The following is an 18,758-nucleotide window of genomic DNA, read 5'->3' as shown; positions in this document are numbered from 1 at the left end:
TGGTGGCAACAAGAAACTACCCATACCACCTACAATGTTAGAATTGACCAGTTTGCCAAATTCGTCTCTGCTCTCAATTCCTTTGAGGTGACAAAGTAAGCACACTCCACGGTTCTGGTTCCAACCTTCTGCAAAGAGCTTTTGCGGATGGTCCATATTTCACTAAGTGCAGAACAAAAGCACGAAGTACCGGAAGATTGCGTTCTTGGTAAGAAAGGAAACCACGGCATACGTTAGAGACGACCTTCGCCAAACTGAGAATTTGCCGTCTTTATAACGTTTATTGATGATAAAAGATGGTTGCAAAACCAGATTAATACTAAGAGACACTGACGATGTACCAAAAATGTTGTAAAAACTAAGAAAATAAAAAAGCTTGCACGATAAACAAATAATGGAACACGATACAAACGAATAATGCAAAACAAAGCTCAACAAAATATCTGGCCGCAAAGTTTTGTTTCGACTATTTGGCGGAATTAAATATTTATTGGTGCAAGGATTAAACAGTGCTGCCAAGCGGTGTCCCATATTGAATTGTTCTCACCACAGTCGGTTCACAAACAAATTTGCCTATCAATAATGTGTGTTACTTTGGAGACGAGAACGTGCTCAAGTTATGGCGGAACCAAGTTCGATATCAAGTACAAGCTTCAATTTATTATCCACACCAATCAACGCTTCGACTTTCGTTTTCAGCGACCACACCAAAACAATTCTCTTACAGCAAGGCTTTTCAAATTCGCGTTTTATCGTGCTTCGTGTTTATCACATTAAAATCATGATTAAGCAACAAGCATACTTCATGCATGGACTTCTAAATAGTCCATGCTTCATGCTATCACAAAGCTTGAACATCGCAAGCTGCTTCCAAAGCCAGCTCAGATTACTTCTTTTGCCTTCGTCATAATCAGGACCACGCCAACAAATAATTACGAACAAAACGATGAACAAGGGAAGGAACGATAAACAAGAAACCTGTTAATACTGGCAACTGGTGGGACATTTAGATTTCTACGGGTTGTCGTGAAGTAATTAAGAAAATATTTTTTGCCACAGATGTAACGTGTTTAAACGTTGCAGCAACGTAAATTAGGCTACATGATTCTGCAAAAACTTAAAACCAACATTCCAAGTAAAAAATAGGGCAGCTTATTTTCTGAATGAAACAAATTCAAGATTAACCCACAAATACACAAGAAAAAAAGACAATGGAATTAATTATTTTTTCATCTGGCAATTTCATTACCTATGCCATATGTCGATGATCAGTGAAGCGTTAAATTTGAGATGTTAAAAGATAAGTTTCTGTGTTTTGTGGTCAAGCTCAAGTTGACCTTAAGTAAACATTTATACAACAATATCAAACACGCCAACTTTATTATTAGGGGAATACAACGTGGTCCCATAGGCCAGGTAACCATGAATTCCGACTCTGTTTTTACGACCCACAGATCGATATGTGAATCCATCGTGATGAGAAACAACAACACAACACGTTGATGTTTTCCGTCCACACCAGCAATAGTTAAACTCCTATAAGGCCAAGGATAAAAGCAAACACACATCCCATCTTACAACCATAGTGCATGTTGAGTGCAGCAAGTACGCGCAGAAGAATCGAAAAGAGAAATCACAGAAAAAGAGTTTCAGTATTGGTGTTGAATCAATGTAATAAATCAGTTATCGATCAAAGAATGGAGCAGCAACGGCAATATTTTCTTCTTCGTCCTCTTCGGTTGTTACCAAGTGATGGGTTAGGAGAAGCGGGGGCAAAGTAAGCATGGATCTCTGTGCCGGGAAGAGCAATCTGAAAACAATAAGAGCGACTTGAAGTTCTTTAAAAATCACAAGTTTATATGAGGTCGGCTGCACGGGTTCCTTTCCCGGTGCAACTTACTGGAGCGTTCCATTTCAATTTCCGCTCACAATGTAAAAAAACAGTTGATTTGCTATCTGGGAAATTAGTTTTTTGAAACATACGTTTGCAAATCAGCTTTTTTACGTAAATTAATCTCATGAAACGTTGAAAAAATCTATGGTCGTAAAAAAGGCAAGCGATTTTCTGGATGGGTGCACAGTTGCACATACCAACTTTGGCACGTTTTCAACTTTTAAAACAAAACTTTCCGATTTTCCATGATGCGACGAAACAGTTGTATCTCTTTCAGAACCCTGATACTTCAAAAAATGTCCAGAGACAATTGCTCGTTTTTATGTTTCAGATGATTGTAATTGTAACCAACTGGCTGGCCATTCCATTCTTGATCCGCCTACAAAGCACTAATTGGCATTCATAATCTGGCAGCACTGCCTCGCCATCCATTGATCCGAAGTGCGCAGTAAATGAACACTAGAGCAAGATTTCAAAAAGACCTACCTTTAAAGTTCGGATGGCAGACTTGGTGATGAGCTGGCAATCGTACAGTTCCAGTTTAGTGAGGTTCTGATAGTAAAATTCAATATATTTTTACACTAATATCTCCAGCAATGCGTTGGGGTACGCTAGCTGTAGAATTCGTGTAAGGACTATATTCGTTGACAACTGGATACAATGTAACTAAATAATACGTCGTAATGAATCTATGTCGCACATGGTTTAGACCAGGGGGGTGCAAGGCGTGGCTCGCGAGCTTAAACGTTTTGGCCAGCGGAAAGATCCGAATTTTAAATATTGTGTGGTCCGCTAGACGATTTGTAGTTATATCTCCATTTGCAACGTTTAGCAAACATTATTTTTTATGTGGCAACCCTACAAGCTCAACCAGTGTGAAAGTAGGCTAGCTAGGAGTGAGATAGCTGCGTGGTTATTTATTGCACATTCGTCATAATATAGTGAACAATAGCTATTTCCAGAGAACAGAAGTGAGGGCAGTTGACAGTATTGCTCCTTTAATTAAATCCCTACATAGACCATGTGGAACACAGTTGTGGCACACGGACTAAGCTGGTTATGTATATTTGGCCCAACAATGCTGCAGGTTTGCACACTCCTGGTTAAGACCACAAGACTGTTGAAGATAGTTTTTTCCCTGGCGATATTCAGCAACGCCACGGCCACGTGTGGTGCTGTTGAGCAGCGCACATCAAGGAAAGGATGAAGGCGGTGGCCAGAATAAGTTCATGGAAAGCTTTCAACTTAAACCAAAACTGCAAATCACGGAACCACTGTATAAACAACTGCGCGATTGAAATCGCAATGAAAGCTTCGAAGACGAATTTTCTCCCCACAATTGACTCTTCTAAATCTTCGCTTGTTCAATTAATGAAGCAGTGGAGAGCTCTGTGGTCTGAATTAGTGGTGCAATACTGATGAGCCCAGTCTCATGGGCAAAAAGCGTGTATATCGCTGTCAATTCTTGCTACACCCGACTACCGAGAAACTTTTGATAATGTCACCACTTAACAGCAAAATTCGCCATTTTTACATTGGTTCAACGCAGACGTTGAATTAATGTAAAAATAGCGAATTTTGCTGTCTGGGACGGAGTTAATATAATTCAACAATGAAACGAACCTGGCAGGCAACAAGGTACTCAAGACTGGAGTCGGTTATCAAAGGGCAGTTATCAAGCTCCAATACTTTAAGATGCTCGTTGACGCACGAGGATGAACCCAGGTCCTGTATGCCTTCATCGGTTATTAGTTCACAATGGGATAGAGTCTGGAAGAGATACAGCCATTTCGATTGAAGTACGGCAGTGTAGATCATGTATGAATGACTTGGCAAGTTAAATGACTTGCTGTGTCAAATACAAATATAATCAAGTAACGTATAATTTTGTAAAACATTTTCAAAAAAAGTAGCTAGTAACTGCAGCACAACCATGTCACAATTGCCAAACGTTTTCTATTGAAAATAATCCAGGCTAAAAAACCTGTTGACGTCTAACAGGTATTTGAAGGGAAAACATTTCAAACATCCAGCCGTCCCAGTGGGAAAACTACCGCACAAGATGGGAAATCAACATGTACAATGTACATTGTGCAATTGTACAGTACTTGGCCCCGATATAAAAGTTCGTGATACCACATTGGTCCAGACCACTGCGCTAAAAGAAACAAACAAGACTCACCAATTCGGATAATTTTTGGCAGTGAAGCGCTAAGTAGCGTAGAGTCCTGTCCGAAACGTGGACGCATTCCTCCAAGTCCATGCGTTGTAACTCAGGGCAGGCCTGCGCACATACAGTACACTAAATGTAGGTATAGGACACAGGAATGTATTAAAGTAACATTAAAGATGGTACTAAGGTTGCAACCTCACAAATTGCCCACGCAAAAAAGACGCAATGGTAGTTCAAGATGCTCCATAACGTTCTTCTACGTTTGTGGTTTCACTCAGTCAGCTACTGATAAACATGCTAACTTAAAACCTACACTAAACTTCCATACTGTGCCTTATGCTGTTTGAAACTTCTTCATATAGACTATAGAGCCAAGATATACTTTATTCATCATTGCATATACAGTGATAACAAGTCAAAGAGAAACATACATAATAATTAAGGAAGCAACGGTGGCAGGGAAGGAGCCTTCCAGCCATCTACCAGTAGTCAAGCAGCCGCCTTATTCAGTAATTTCATATATCTAGTATGGTGGCTAGTCTGATGAGGATAAACAAGCAACTCGGAAACGAACTAGTTTTTGTGTTCCATCAGATTGTCAAAAGATTTGCCTATAAAACTATACTTGAAGAATATCTTGTCATTCCAACGTCCAATCTCACCTTTGCGAGTGTGATGAATCCTGTGTCGGTCATGTTAAGGCAGGAAGCTACTTCTAAGGTTTCGAGGGCATGGCAATTTTGTGCAAGAGCAAACAAAGACTCATCGTGCAGCTCAGCGCATTCTGAAAGTCCGATCAATTGCAACTTCTGGCACCCTTCCGCTATGCGAACCACACCATCATCAGTAATGTGCTGAATAAAGAACTAAGCATGAACGATAGAAGGATTAAACAGATCTGCGTTTGGGAGATCGGATTCTTTTGTGAAAACTTTTTATATTTTACTCAAATGGCATTTCTTGGTCGTCCACCAAGGCGATGGGCTGTTTAGTAAATCTATGGCAGTCGGCATCGCAAGTTAATTTCATTCTATGCTCGAATGTAAATGCATGCAATCCAATTATTTCTATACCAATAAAAATATATCAATGGCTAACTAGAATATATACTAATTAACACTAAAAATGTTCGGATTTCAAAGGTCTGAAAGCAACACATATCGTAATGCGATCAATGGACACACTAAAGAAAAACAGTATTGCTACTTGTCAAACCGCACCACTACAAGAATCGTTTTGTGTAGTGTTAATATTGATAAAGCCCCTATGCTCTGAAAAACACAGAACCTCTCGTTATATAGGGGAGCAAGTCTTTTAGGCGCTGACAATTAGGCGCTGGCCTAATAGGCGCGCACACTGTGGCGTCTGGATATTTAGGTGCGGAGCACTGTGGCGCCCGGTCATTTAGATGCTATTCCTAGTAAAGTCTGTAGATTGTAACAGCTTGGCAGCTTGCCAGAAAATTATATCATGGCTTCCGTGAGTGAAGCTGCTTAAACCGGCAATGCTTTTCACATAAAATGTTATATTGAACAGAAAAATATATTGTTGTTTTATTGATTTATTATTGTTTTATTTGTTGTTAGTCCAGGTTTGTGTTGGTGAAAGCTTTATCAATAAATTATTCAAGCTTCCGAACATTATTGGAAGTAATCCTACGGAAGTATCCCTACGTCGTAAATCATGGCAGATCCATAGTCTTTGCCTGTCCTTTTTTGGCTACGGTAATAATATAATATTTTGTGTGAAAATCATTGCCGGTTCAAGCAGCTTCACCCATATATTTTTGTTTAATATAATATTTTGTGTGAAAACGCATTGCCGGTTTAAGCAGCTTCACTCACGGAAGCCATGACATATTTTTCTGTTCAATTTAACATTTTGTGTAAAAAAGCATTGCCGGTTTAAGCAACTTCACTCACTGAAGCCATGACCAACAACGCACACGCATTAACAAAACAACATATTTTTCTGTTCCATATAATATTTTGTGTGAAAAGCATTGCCCTACGCCCCTACCTGCCAAGCTGATACAATCTGCAGACTTTACTAGGAATAGCACCTAAATGACCGGGCGCCACAGTGCTCCGCACCTAAATATCCAGACGCCACAGTGTGCGCGTCTATTAGACCAGCGCCTAACTGTCAGCGCCTAATAGACGTGGACCCTTATATAGGCCGCTATGCAGTATGCAATGCTTTAAATTAAGTTAAAACCCACCATGCATTTGTGTAGTTTTAAGTGAAGGAGATCAGGGCAGCTCTTTCCAACTTCAGTCAAAGAGTTATCGCTCAACTACAAAGCAGAAATCAGTTAGTAATGTAATGACTGTAACAATATGGCAGCTTAATGCTATGTTTTGGCATAGACTCGGCTATGAGGAATGCCAACAAAAGTGTGAAAAACAACAGCATTTGTACCAACATGCAGACAGCATCAATGCTCAATACTATGGCATTTCTAAACGTAACCGTAATTGCATCACAAAAACAATGGAAACTGTTTAGTTTTCCAACTTTTCCTATACAGACAGCAAGATTTAACACTTGTTGCAGAGTGACATTCAATTTACTGTTTTTTTATGATGGCTCAGTGACAGTGTTTTTTTTGCGAGGGGGCAGAATGAGATGTCATGACAAAATACCCATAAAAAAAAATTAGTAATGAGAAACAAAACATTGAGAATACGAAAAGCAAGAATAAATGCAATTTACAAGTAAATAGAAACTTGGAGTTTCGTAAAGTGACCCTCGCATTCAAAATATCGTATTCAATGAAAGGTCACGCGCAATAACACAAGAAAATGACATATATGTCTGCAGTCGGAATGGCCCGTTTCGGCGAGTTTCCCATTCGGCGAGTTCCCTATTCGGCAATTTTTTGAAATTTTTGAAAGGAAATTATCGGGTACCGTAGCCTAATTATCACTGCCGTTTTTACATCGTTTTAACGTCGCCAAATGTTGATATCGTGCAGAAAAAAATTAAAATAAAATCTTTGAACTATTAAATTAAAATTCGTCATGTTTATGTTAAGTTAGTAAGTACTTTTGAATAGTTAAAATGATTAGTATATGGATCAATAAATGTGTGGCCTACAGCTTGGATTGAAAGGAATTTATCGGGTACCGTAACCTATTCAATTCATCCCGACCAGCAAAAATTTGTTTCAAGAACCCAGTTAGCCTAACATTTCATTTGACATTGTAGTAACAGAATAAAAAGGCTAACCAAATGTGTGACCTACAGCTTGGATTGAAAAGAAATTATCGGGTACCGTAGCCTAGTTATTCCGACCAGCAGAAATTGCCTTTTTTACACCGTTTTAACGTCGCTAAACGTTGAAATCGTGTAGAAAATGCACAGCCACCAAATCTAGAAAAAAAAGCGAAAAAGAAAAACTTTTATTTCGTCGATTGTAAAATAGACCTACAATTAACACTTGAAAGAGAAACAAGGGCGATTTAACACAAAAGAAATTCAAAAAGTGACAAGTTTCCCGAAGTTTTTACTTTGAGAGTCTCGACTCGCATTCAAAAACTTGGTTATGATGTCATAAAAGACTCAGAAAAATAAACATTGCAGGAAACCGGCTCAGTGCGACCATGCGGATTCAGAAAAAAGTAAATACTGTAACAATAGAGATATAATTAAATGTAATAAAATACAGACATAGGCCTACTACTTCTGTTCAAATAAACTTTGTTCAATCAATTTCACTTTCCAAAAGTTTTACAAAAGTTACAAGTGAAGTAATTTTATGGCTATGGATTTAAATGCAATTATACTGTATTTTCACCAAAAACGTAGTGATAAAAATTGTAGTCAAAAGCATAATTAAACAATTTGTATAAAACATTAAAGCTACAGAAGTAAAGTAGTTTTGATGATACGAATTTTAGTACAAAAAATAAAAAAGGGTTGGACAGCACTACTTCTAAAAATATCGTTAGGCTAGGACTCAGCGGTCGGCAACCTGCAGCTCCGGAGCCGCATGCGGCTCTTTTATCTCTGCGCTCTGGCTCATGTGATACTTTTTTTGTACTAGTTTGTGTCACAATTAAACCATTGTGGTGGGATAATTAAAAACGGAATAGTTGCGACAAGGAGGCGCAACACTTTACCTTTGTAGCTACGGTTTGCTTTGCAGCTAGTAATGGTAATTTGTAGCTAGTCAGTATTTATTATAGCTAAATATTGTAGCTAAAAATTTAATTTCAGCATTACTTGAATAGATTTGTATTGATTACTCATAAATAATGGCTAAATCAATTAGATGGTGCGGCTCAGAGCAGGTTTTAGTTTGATGGAGACGAGACCGAATGACTCTTTCAATGCTAAAGGTTGCCGACCCATGGGCTAGGTAATTTGATGAGAAAAATAACTAATATATTCTAAGTTTGCATACAGATGGTGATGTAGGATTAAAAAAACCCAGTTAGCCTAACAATTCGTATTTACATTGATTCCGTTGGATTTGCAGAAGGCGTCGTTGGATTTTCAAAAAATCGCCGAATAGGAAACTCGCCAAAAAAGGCTCTCGCCGAATCGGAATCGCCGAATAGTAGCAGACCCGTCTGCTGGACAGCACACCGATCAGAAGACTTGTGCATTTGCAAAGCAAAGTGTACTTTCCTAAGAGCAAATTATGAAGCTGGCCTACCGAGTTATCACGCCCCAACAATAACTATTTTTGACATTTCGTCAATTATCACAGCTGATTTCATCAACAATTCAACTAAAGAAACAACCATAACTAAGCTATCCAATTAAACTTTCTAAAACTTAAAGATAGAATGTATGAAAAAGTCCTTGACCTTATTCTATCTTCATTTCTATACCCAGGCTCTATGACCACTTCGTTCAGTTTCAACTTGTTTCATTTTAAACATATCATCATCAAGTAGATGTATAATTGTATAATGTATATTTATATGAATTGTAATTCATCACAGAAATAAAAATACGTGTGACATCATTGTTTGCAAGTGAATAGATTGCATGAAGGCCGTAATATTGTGATAAACTATACAACTTGGCGTATGTTTGTCATACAAAACGTTTTTGCAAGTTCGTAGAATCTAGGGCGGGCAACCAGCCAGAGACCAAGAGCCTCATTTTTATTGTGTTATCTGCAAAGAGCCGCATCACACACGTGGGCACGAACTGCACGCATGGATTGATCACCATTTTTTGTTATGCATGTTTTAATATCAAGTGTGACTTTTGGTACGGTAATCTTTTTCTTGAACAATCCTTTTCAAATCCGACTTATACTTAATTCCGTGGTTGCCAATCGAAGTAACTCGTTCGCATGTGTCCTAGACAATCACTTTATCTGGTAGCCTACATATTTTTACCAAATCTGGTCAGATCCGCACTCGATCTGATCAAGATATGTGCCAGAAAAAGTGATTGTCTGGGGTGTAAGACAAAATGGATCGATGCTTTGCTTTCACGCGTTTTGGGTAGAAAACACAGATGAATGTTGACCCAAACATTGACCTATAGCCCGTTTGACATTGATTTATTTTTCTATTGGGTCGTTTTTCCATAACTCAATAGTCCCTTATACGTTTCTTCTGGCGCAAACTAAGCTGAACTATCACAAGATGTATAAGGTGATAATCTGCTTTTATTCCAACGTTTCGTTAATCAGACACGGCTGACTTCTTCAAGGGGGAAGATCATTTAGTGACTACCTGTCTAGCATGGCAAAACACAGGACCATGTTGCTGTAAACCAACCAAACATGCAAAATGAAATTCAACTTCTGAACAAAAATTATCGCGCGCAAATTCTAAAACTAGAAAAAAGAGTTTAAACCAGAACCTATATATATCATGTTATTTTTAAAACTAAATGCCTGGTCAATAGCCTCATTTGATTTTTAGCAATAGTCCATTCTCCGAAAACAGATTTCAGTTTGTCCGCCCCATAAACATCAATCATGTTCAACTCAGCCGTAGCCTCAGCCGAAACTCATGAGTAGGCTAGTGAAGAGACAAAACTCGAGGCTTTTATTCTGTTGTAGATCACGGAAGCGGAGCACAAGTGGGAACACAAGTGTGAAGGGTTTCAAGCATTCAAGCAATGTTGCATATCCAACACATTACTTATTCAGGGCGATGTTAGTGATTTTCTCATTGGCTTTTCGCTAAGTAAAAGATGTGACAAATCTGTGTTTTGTATAGACGCTAAGGCAGTGGCTTTCATTCTTCTCAACCTTTTTCGGCTTACGGCACCCTGCAAACAACCAAATAATTTGGCGGCACCCACAGTCAAACTAAAAACTTTCTGCATTAAATAAAAATAACTTTGAAAAGAGTTTTCGCAAAAACAACACTAACTGCAGTTCCGTATCATTTCTTGTACAATTTAATAAAGTTAGTTTCAAACAAAGTCAGTGAAGTTTGCGCTGAGTTTTAGCGCAAATTTTTTCAATCATATGTCTGGGCGCATATTTGAAAACGTAACTCTAATAACTTGCGGCACCCTTGCGAAACTTAAATAGAACCCCGGTTGAGAACCACTGCGCTAAGGCTTTGAACAGCCTCAATTTATCGACAAATGCCAATACACTTTGCACTAGGTCAGGTAGAATCTTGAATTACCCTGAAAATTCTTGCTCAATCTGTTCTAATCGACTAAAGCGAGTTATACTAAGCAGAAGAGCCACATAAAATTGGAAAAAAGACGCATGTGGCTTGACCAGACCTGGTCAGAACATCAATGTTCCTCATCTTGGAAGAAGCTATTATGGGGTTAACATCCTGTTTTTGCTTTAGCCTTCCCATTCCCTTCTTTCCAGTTAGCTATCAACTGATGTCACAGACAAACTTTTCAATTCAATCACATGATAACCCAGCAAAATATCTTGCAGTAGATTGTAGCTTACCTGGGTAATGCCGGTGGCATACAAGTACTTGAGACGAGAACATCCACTAGCAATGCATGTGATACCACGGTCCGAAATGTGATGACACCACGATATGTCAAGGTAAGTCAACATCGGACAACCTTCACTGTTATATAGTAGAAAAGTATGTTACATCAATTGAAACAAAAATAAACACAAAATCACAATATTATATATACTGTATATATAGTTTAATGCGCCCCAAGAAATTATAAGTATATCCCATATCGGAATGGCCCGTTTCGGCGAGTCCGATTCGGCGAGTGCCCCACTGGGCAAGAGCCCTTTTCGGCCAGTTCCCTATTCGGCGATTTTTTGAATTTTTTTTTTAAATTATCGGGTAGGGCCGTAGCCTAATTATCATTGCCGTTTTAGGGTTAGGGGTTGAGGTTAGAGGTAAGGTGTTGGGGTTAGAGGTTAGGGTCTTATTTTAATGTTTAGCGTCATTAAAACGATGTAAAAGCGGCAATGATAATTAGGCTACGGTACCCGACAATTTAAAAAAAATTCAAAAAATCACCCAATAGGGAACTCGCCAAAAAGAGCTCTCGCCGAATAGGGCACTCGTCGAATCGGACTCGCCGAATAGTAGCAGACCCATCACATATATATACAACAAATCAGACTTTTTAACATACAATATATATTACCTCAAATGCTTGAGACCCGAGTTGGTGACATCTCCACAGGAATAGATGTCAAGGTGGTGAAGCAATGCACAGTTTTTTCCTAAACTCGCTAATGTCCTACAATACATGCAACGTGTTGTAGAAAGATGTTATCTAACCAGAGATATGCTACGAGGCAAAGCTGACGCTTTGTTAATATGGAGATGCAGCTAACACAAATATGGATTAAAAATACTCCAGTAGGTTGTATGAATTTCATAAATTTCTAAAGTAGTCTATATAAATAACATATAAAGTTAAACTATATAAGTAGTAGTTTATACATATTTATACAGTAGAATATAGTTTATCGATTTCTAATGCATCTGCATTACCATAACATTTTCAGAGACTAGAAACATTTAAAATTGCTGATATTTTGACAACTTCACCAAACTAGATTGCTGCGGTAGGTAGTTTTCCAAACAAATTGTCTGTTTAACATACTATTACTAAGGTTGAAATAAATTCCATTCCGCAAACGGCCGCATTGATTCGACATGACGTGACAGTAAAGATGGCAACTTCAAATGAAAATACTGTCCCTAAAGGCTCAATACACAAGATAAACTCACAAACTGATTATATATTTGAATGCACCATATCCCTCTGTGATCGGAATGGCCCGTTTCGGTGAGTCCGATCCCTTAACAGGGGATTTTTTCAATTTTTTTTTTAAATTATCAGGTACCGTAGCCTAATTATCATTGCCGTTTTAGGTTGTTGTTTGTTTGTTTATTGGCCGCTGCGAAAAAATATGTACAATAAATCAAAACACAATGTACAGTAAAACTGTTGAAAAGTTTACAATAAAAAAAAAAAACGAGTAAAAAAATGATGGTAGCATCACAGCAGCGGGAGGCTGCGAAGTGACCGTTCAAGGTCTTCAAGTCAAGCAGCCACCCTTAACTCATCAATGATAATTATAATTGAGACAAAGACATAATAGTACATAAATAACGGTGAAGCTGTCCAAGATGATAAGAAATCAAAAAACTGATTAGTAGGTTAATTTAGCATTTGTTTAATATGAGTCAATAATTTTCTTTTTGTACATTCTTTTAAAAGTTATGAATGAGGATTTGCGAATTTCATCTGATATATTGTTCCAAATTTTTGCGCCAGAGTATTTTATTGAGCGTTGTAGTTTTGTGGTTGTGTATCGATAATAATAGTAATCTAGGTTGGTCGAGTTTCGAGTAGAAAAGTTGTGAATTTGGTTACATTTTTTAAAGTAGTTTTGAAAAGTGTCGGGTAATAAATTAAAACTAAACTGATACATAAACTTAGCAATTTCAAAGTTGTACAGATCTTTTAACTTTAGGATATTTAGTTGTTTATAAAAGGGTGTGACATGGTCAGCCCATTTGCCTTTCACAACAGCTTTGACTGCCTTATTTTGCAAAACACCAAGCTTTCCAATATGTGTTTTGTATGACGACCCCCAAATTGTCAGTCCGTATATGAGGTAAGGATGCACAAGAGAATAGTAAAGCTGAAGCATAGCTTTGGTAGGTAAACAATGTTTTAATTTAGAGAGTATGCCAATAGATTTGGAGAGTTTGGAAGAAATAGCATCAATATGAGGAAGAAAAGATAGATTTTTGTCAATTAAGATACCAAGGTATTTAGCAGTGTGAACATCTTTTAGTTGGGTATTGCCGTAAAATACTTCAACATTAGTTGATTTTTGGTTGGTCTTGGGTGCAATTATTAAAAAGTTAGACTTAGAAGCATTTATCGTAAGTGAATTGGCTGTGATCCAACGTTTGATTCCTTTCAGTTCAAGATTAATTAAATTTTGAAGACTTAATAAATTATCGGCTTTAATAACAAGACAAGTGTCATCAGCAAATAATCTAGGAACAGAAGAAACACAGTTAGATATATCATTTATATAAAGTAAAAAGAGAAGCGGTCCTAATATGGACCCTTGAGGGACACCAAATTTTATTTCTTTTAATGTAGAATTTTCTTGACCAATAGACACAAATTGTTTACGATTTTTCAAGTAGGAAATAAGTAAGGCATTGGCAACTCCTCGAATTCCATAATGATCAAGTTTATGCAAAAGTTTTTCATGATGAACTGTGTCAAAGGCTTTTTTAAGATCTAGTAAAACAAGTCCAGTCAGTTGATTGTTCTGCATTTGCTCGTATGAGGAGGTAATAATGTCTAAAGCAGCATGACTTGTTGAATGGTTGGCACGAAAGCCATACTGAGTAGGCGTTAAGATCGAATGCTTATTTATAAACGACGTCAAACGTTTGAACATTAACTTTTCTAGAATCTTTGAAAAGCATGAGAGTAGAGAAATTGGTCTATAATTATTTGTTTCGAGTTTGCTTCCAGATTTATAAATTGGAATGACTTTAGTAATTTTGAGAACATCTGGAAATATGCCATTCGAAAATGCGTGGTCGAAAAGGATGGATAGAGGCAAGGCTATGATAGTCGAAGAGATTCGAAGGAAATAAGGCGAGATACCATCACTCCCTGCTGATTTATTTAACTTTAGCTGATGTATTTCTTCTATTATTTCGTACACGTCTGGTGGTTCAAGGAAAATAGAAGAGGAAACACGGTTGCTTAAAAAGTCTTTAAAATTATTTGTTTTATCAGTTTCGACTTGTTCTGCGAGGTGGCTTCCGATATTGGCAAAAAAGGAATTAAAACTCTCAGCTATTATTTTTGGATCGCTTTCCAGTTTATCATCAACGCGAACACAATCAACATTTTGGGTTGTTTTCTTTTTATTGGGCAAAAGAGAATTTATAATGCTCCAGATTTTTTTTGGTTCATTACTATTAATGTTCAGTTGGTTTTGAAAGTACTGCTTTTTTGCTATACTTTTAATCTTTGTTAATTTATTTGAGTATTTTTTGTAAATGTATTTTCCTGTTTCGCCTCCTGTTAGAAAGTGAGTTTTGTACATTTTTTGTTTGTTTCGTATGGAAACAAGCAATCCTCGAGTCAGCCAGGGTTTACTTTTTAATTTAGTTTGTCTACGAGAGAGTTGTTTAAGTGGAGCATGTTTATCAATTACGCTAGTGATTATTTTCACAAAGCGAGCAAACTTCAAGTTTAAATTATCAGATGTCAATTCAGACAATACTGGTAGTAATTCAGACATATGATTACTAAGGTCATTACAATATAGCTCAGGGTTAAAGTGCCGTTTGTCTCTGACAAAGTAGGCATTTGAACGAGAGCAGTTCTTTAAACCAGAAATAATACAGAATATAGGATAATGGTCCGAGAGGTCACTAGTGATTATACCAGGCAGGATAGCGTTTGAAGTGTCATTTGTTAAAATGTTATCAATAGTTGATGAAGAGGTATCAGTCACTCTGGTTGATTCAACTATCAGAGGGTACACTCCATTGCTTTCTAGCATGTTTAAATATTCGACCAGGGAGATTGCAATTCGTGATGTTTATATTAAAGTCCCCAAGAAGATAGTACTTTTCATTCTTTTCGTTCAGAGTGGTTAGGGAATTGTTTAGATCTTGAACAAAAGAAGATAAATTAGTTCCTGGGTGTCTATAGAGTGCACCAACTATTAGTTTAGATTGATTGGTCAAGTTTTTGATACTAATCCATAAGTTTTCACAGTAATCGGAATCGACTTTACAATGATTTAAAACAGAAAAAGAATAACGGTTGGAAACATATATCATGACCCCACCAGCAGAGGTTAGCGAGTTTTCATATACAAAGTCGTAGCCAGGAATAGCAATGTTTACCAATGGTGCTGTTTTAATGCGAGTTTCAGTGATACATATGACGTCAGGAAGGGTTTGTAGTGTCGTAAGAAAATCGTACAAAGAATCATAGTTTTTTTGAATGGACCTAATATTAATATGAAGAAATGCTATAGTTTTATTTTGGTTTCTATAAAGTGCTGGAGAATTTTGTTCGTAATAGTGACTTTGGCTAATATTCTGTACAAGCGACTTGTTTAGAGTTTCACACAAATCAAAGTTGTCGTTAGGATTGCAAATGAAAGTGGCTGGTTGACTTGAACGCAAAAATTCAAAAGGATTATAATCAATCGAGCTAGACATGAGCAAGCAATTTCAGGCGCATTCTTAGAACAACACATTAGTTCAGGGCTAGTCGCTTTCTATTTCGGTGTCAGAGGCAGTTTCCAGTGAAGTATTTACGTTTAGTACCAAAGGTTGATAATTTAGCTTATTGAAGTCAACGTCAATTCCAACCTTAAACAAATCATCATAACTATTAATATGCAGCCATTGTCCAATACCTTCATCTTTTCCATCTTTTACCAGTCCTGCTTTTTTAGCCGATCTTTTCATACGAATTCTTCCATTGATGGTGTGCGCTAGAACAAATTTACCGTCGCAATGATTTTTTACATATGAAAGCAGTTTGGATTTTAGAGTGGTTAGGTCTTCTGTGATAAAGGCATTGTTGAAATCGTGGTTTGCCTTCAGGTTTTTCTTCGCTCTAATTATTTCATTTCGTTTTTTGCAGTTGGAGAAGCGAACGATGATCGCTCTAGGCTTGCCTCCTGAGCGCTGTTTCCCAAGGCGATGCGCTCGCTGAATTTCATTCTCGTTCAAACTAACGTGTAGTGTTTTTGCAATTTTTAATATTGTTTCTTCTCCATCGTCACTGTTAGAATTGGTTTCAGGTACTCCATGGATTCGTAAGTTTTCACGTCTGCCGTATTGTTCTAATTCATCGGTCTTTGCAATGTTTAGATTCAAGGCTTGTTTTAGTTTCAAATTTTCCTCATTCAGTAATTTTAGATGGCTTTTGCTCTCTTTGAGTTCCTTTTTTATAATTTTAATTTCTTTAGCTAAACTCTTTACTGTATTGTTTATTTCTTTAAGTTCTTGTCGGTCTTCTTCGCTGAAATTGGTTGAAGTTTTCTTGCCAGATGGCATCTTGATAGCTCACAAAAAAAACACGTCCGTTTGCTGGAATGACTGAGCTAGAATGGGTTAGGGGTTAGAGGTTAGGAACTCACCAAATCGGACTCACCAAATAATAGCAGACCCCTCTGTGATGGGGGGACAAAGGTATAAACTTATGAAAAACTGCATTTCAGTTGCTTCAATGATGTCATTAAAAATGTCAATAGCTAGACTGAATCTTCTCTGTACCTCGTTTGTTATGAGGGAGGCAAGACAGTTGAAGGTTAATATTCTCCTAACTGCAATCTCTCTGATGAGAGACAATATGCACTAAAAATGCTAGTACTGTAGTCTATAGCAGGGCTTCCCAAACTTTTTTGCTCGCGACCCCTTTTAATCTCCTAAAATTTTCCACTGGGTCTGCTACTATTCGGTGAGTCTGATTCGGTGAGTTCCTAACTTCTAACCCCTAACCCTAAAACGGCAATGATAATTAGGCTACGATACCCCATAATTTAAAAAAAAAATTGAAAAAATCCCCCGTTAAGGGATCGGACTCATCGAATCGGACTAACCGAATCGGACTCACCGAATCGGACTCACCGAAACGGGCCATTCCGTTTTCCACTACCCTTTACGGTTAAATGGATAAACAGTGCAAAATATACGTTTGTGATATTTATTAAAAGGCTTAATTTAAACGAAATCTAAAAACAAGCTAAACTAGCTAACAAGTTAAACAAGCTAACAAGCTAAACAAGCTAAACTCGTACTCGAAGCCTAATACTTTACTGCTTGTAGCCTGCTGGAAACAAAACCAAAAAGTCTCCGCTACAAAGCAAGTCTAGCCTTCGCTCGATGTTTGTCAATGCTGGTCTCAAGGCGGTTTCAATGTTACTTCCGCTTCCGCGGAACGGTATTTTATCAACGTTGAAAATACTGACACGCACATATACGTGCGTACTGACACGCACATAGACAAACGGCAGGAGTGCGGTTACTGCTAAGCCATATAATGGTGAATAATCCGGTCTAACGTTAGGCTAAGCCCAAAAATGTGAGACTTTTTTTCCAGCAAATTCAAGCAACGACTTAGAGTCAAAAGATAGATCTGCAAACTTTTCCTGAAATTTGAAAGAGATGCTCAGTAAATTGTTTTTGCATTGCAAATGGGTTTTGGATCCAATCTAAATTGGTATTGCCCAATTATAGAAGAAAATACTTTTTAAACTCTTTCAACAGTCTTGACAAGTGTCGATAACCAGAGGTTTAATAACGTTTAATTCCACGCCATTGTTAGCCAAAAACTTTTCAGTAAATGAGAATATTTCAGATAAATCATTTTCAATCTTATGTTTTTAGATGTTTAATTTTTTGATGAACACTTCAACTTTAGATTTTAATGTAACAACATAGATGTTTTCTCCTTGGAAGGACAAATTAAATTCGTTCCCCTTTTTCAAGCAAACCTGACAAACAGCATAATTTAAAAAGTCTTTCCAAAAACGTCTTTACAAAAACGATGGTCAAAGTCTAAACTTTTTTCCGTTGGAAAAATCATGACTTAATTTTTTAACACTAATAACTTTTTAAAGCATTGGCTTTAGTTTTGAAATCCACGTTTACAATGCAGCAAAGAGGGTTTTAAACTCCTATTCCATATTTCACTATATAAATTTACAAAATACGGGTAGCCTATTGAGTGCACGACTCTTAATAAAGTTAATAACTTTCACAGGATCTTGCACATGAGTTTGTGTAAAATTTGTATATACATATACTTTCTGCGATCCTCGAAGTTTGTTACGCGACCCTTCAAGGGGTCGCGATCCCCAGTTTGGGAAGCCTTGGTCTATAGCAACAAACTGCCAATAAAAAAAATAAAGTGAAATAAAATTCAGATCACAGCTGGGTTTTTTTTTCGGTTATTTATCGGTCATTGACCAATTTTTTTGCAAAATGTCCGAAAAAAATATAGTCAGTTCAGTCAAAATGTCCGAAAAAATATATAGTCAATTTGGTCAAAATGTCAAAGGTTTGAGTTTCGCTGATGAACGTTGAAGAAACGCTTGTCTGTTCCAACTTTTCTCAGATAAAACACGACAACGTTTCTCAGCGAAACTTAATGTTGTAGCTAGTCAGGAAGTGCAAATTTTGTTTTGTATCAGCTACTTGAAAGGAAATATTTTCATCAGAAAAAATGACCGAAATAAATAAAAAA

General features: G+C 37.2%; 1 protein-coding gene across 1 annotated transcript in view; it reads right to left on the bottom strand.

Annotated features, from left to right (window-relative positions):
* Positions 1 to 261: 261 nt before the first annotated feature.
* The window catches only part of LOC145776997 (uncharacterized), a 30,612-nt gene continuing 12,115 nt past the window's right edge, over positions 262 to 18,758 (bottom strand). The window contains exons 5-12 of the mRNA XM_082588262.1: positions 11,637 to 11,732; positions 10,966 to 11,092; positions 6,289 to 6,363; positions 4,730 to 4,921; positions 4,077 to 4,178; positions 3,518 to 3,664; positions 2,381 to 2,446; positions 262 to 1,810 (exon numbers count right to left, since the gene is read on the bottom strand). Coding sequence (XP_082444388.1) covers positions 1,691 to 1,810; positions 2,381 to 2,446; positions 3,518 to 3,664; positions 4,077 to 4,178; positions 4,730 to 4,921; positions 6,289 to 6,363; positions 10,966 to 11,092; positions 11,637 to 11,732 — 925 coding nt within the window. The 3' untranslated portion in view covers positions 262 to 1,690. The remainder of the gene's footprint in view (positions 1,811 to 2,380; positions 2,447 to 3,517; positions 3,665 to 4,076; positions 4,179 to 4,729; positions 4,922 to 6,288; positions 6,364 to 10,965; positions 11,093 to 11,636; positions 11,733 to 18,758) is intronic.

Source organism: Aplidium turbinatum, chromosome 9 (assembly GCF_918807975.1).
Source record: "Aplidium turbinatum chromosome 9, kaAplTurb1.1, whole genome shotgun sequence".
NCBI classification, from domain to species: Eukaryota; Metazoa; Chordata; class Ascidiacea; order Aplousobranchia; family Polyclinidae; genus Aplidium; species Aplidium turbinatum.
This window is presented reverse-complemented; position numbering and strand designations above follow the sequence as displayed.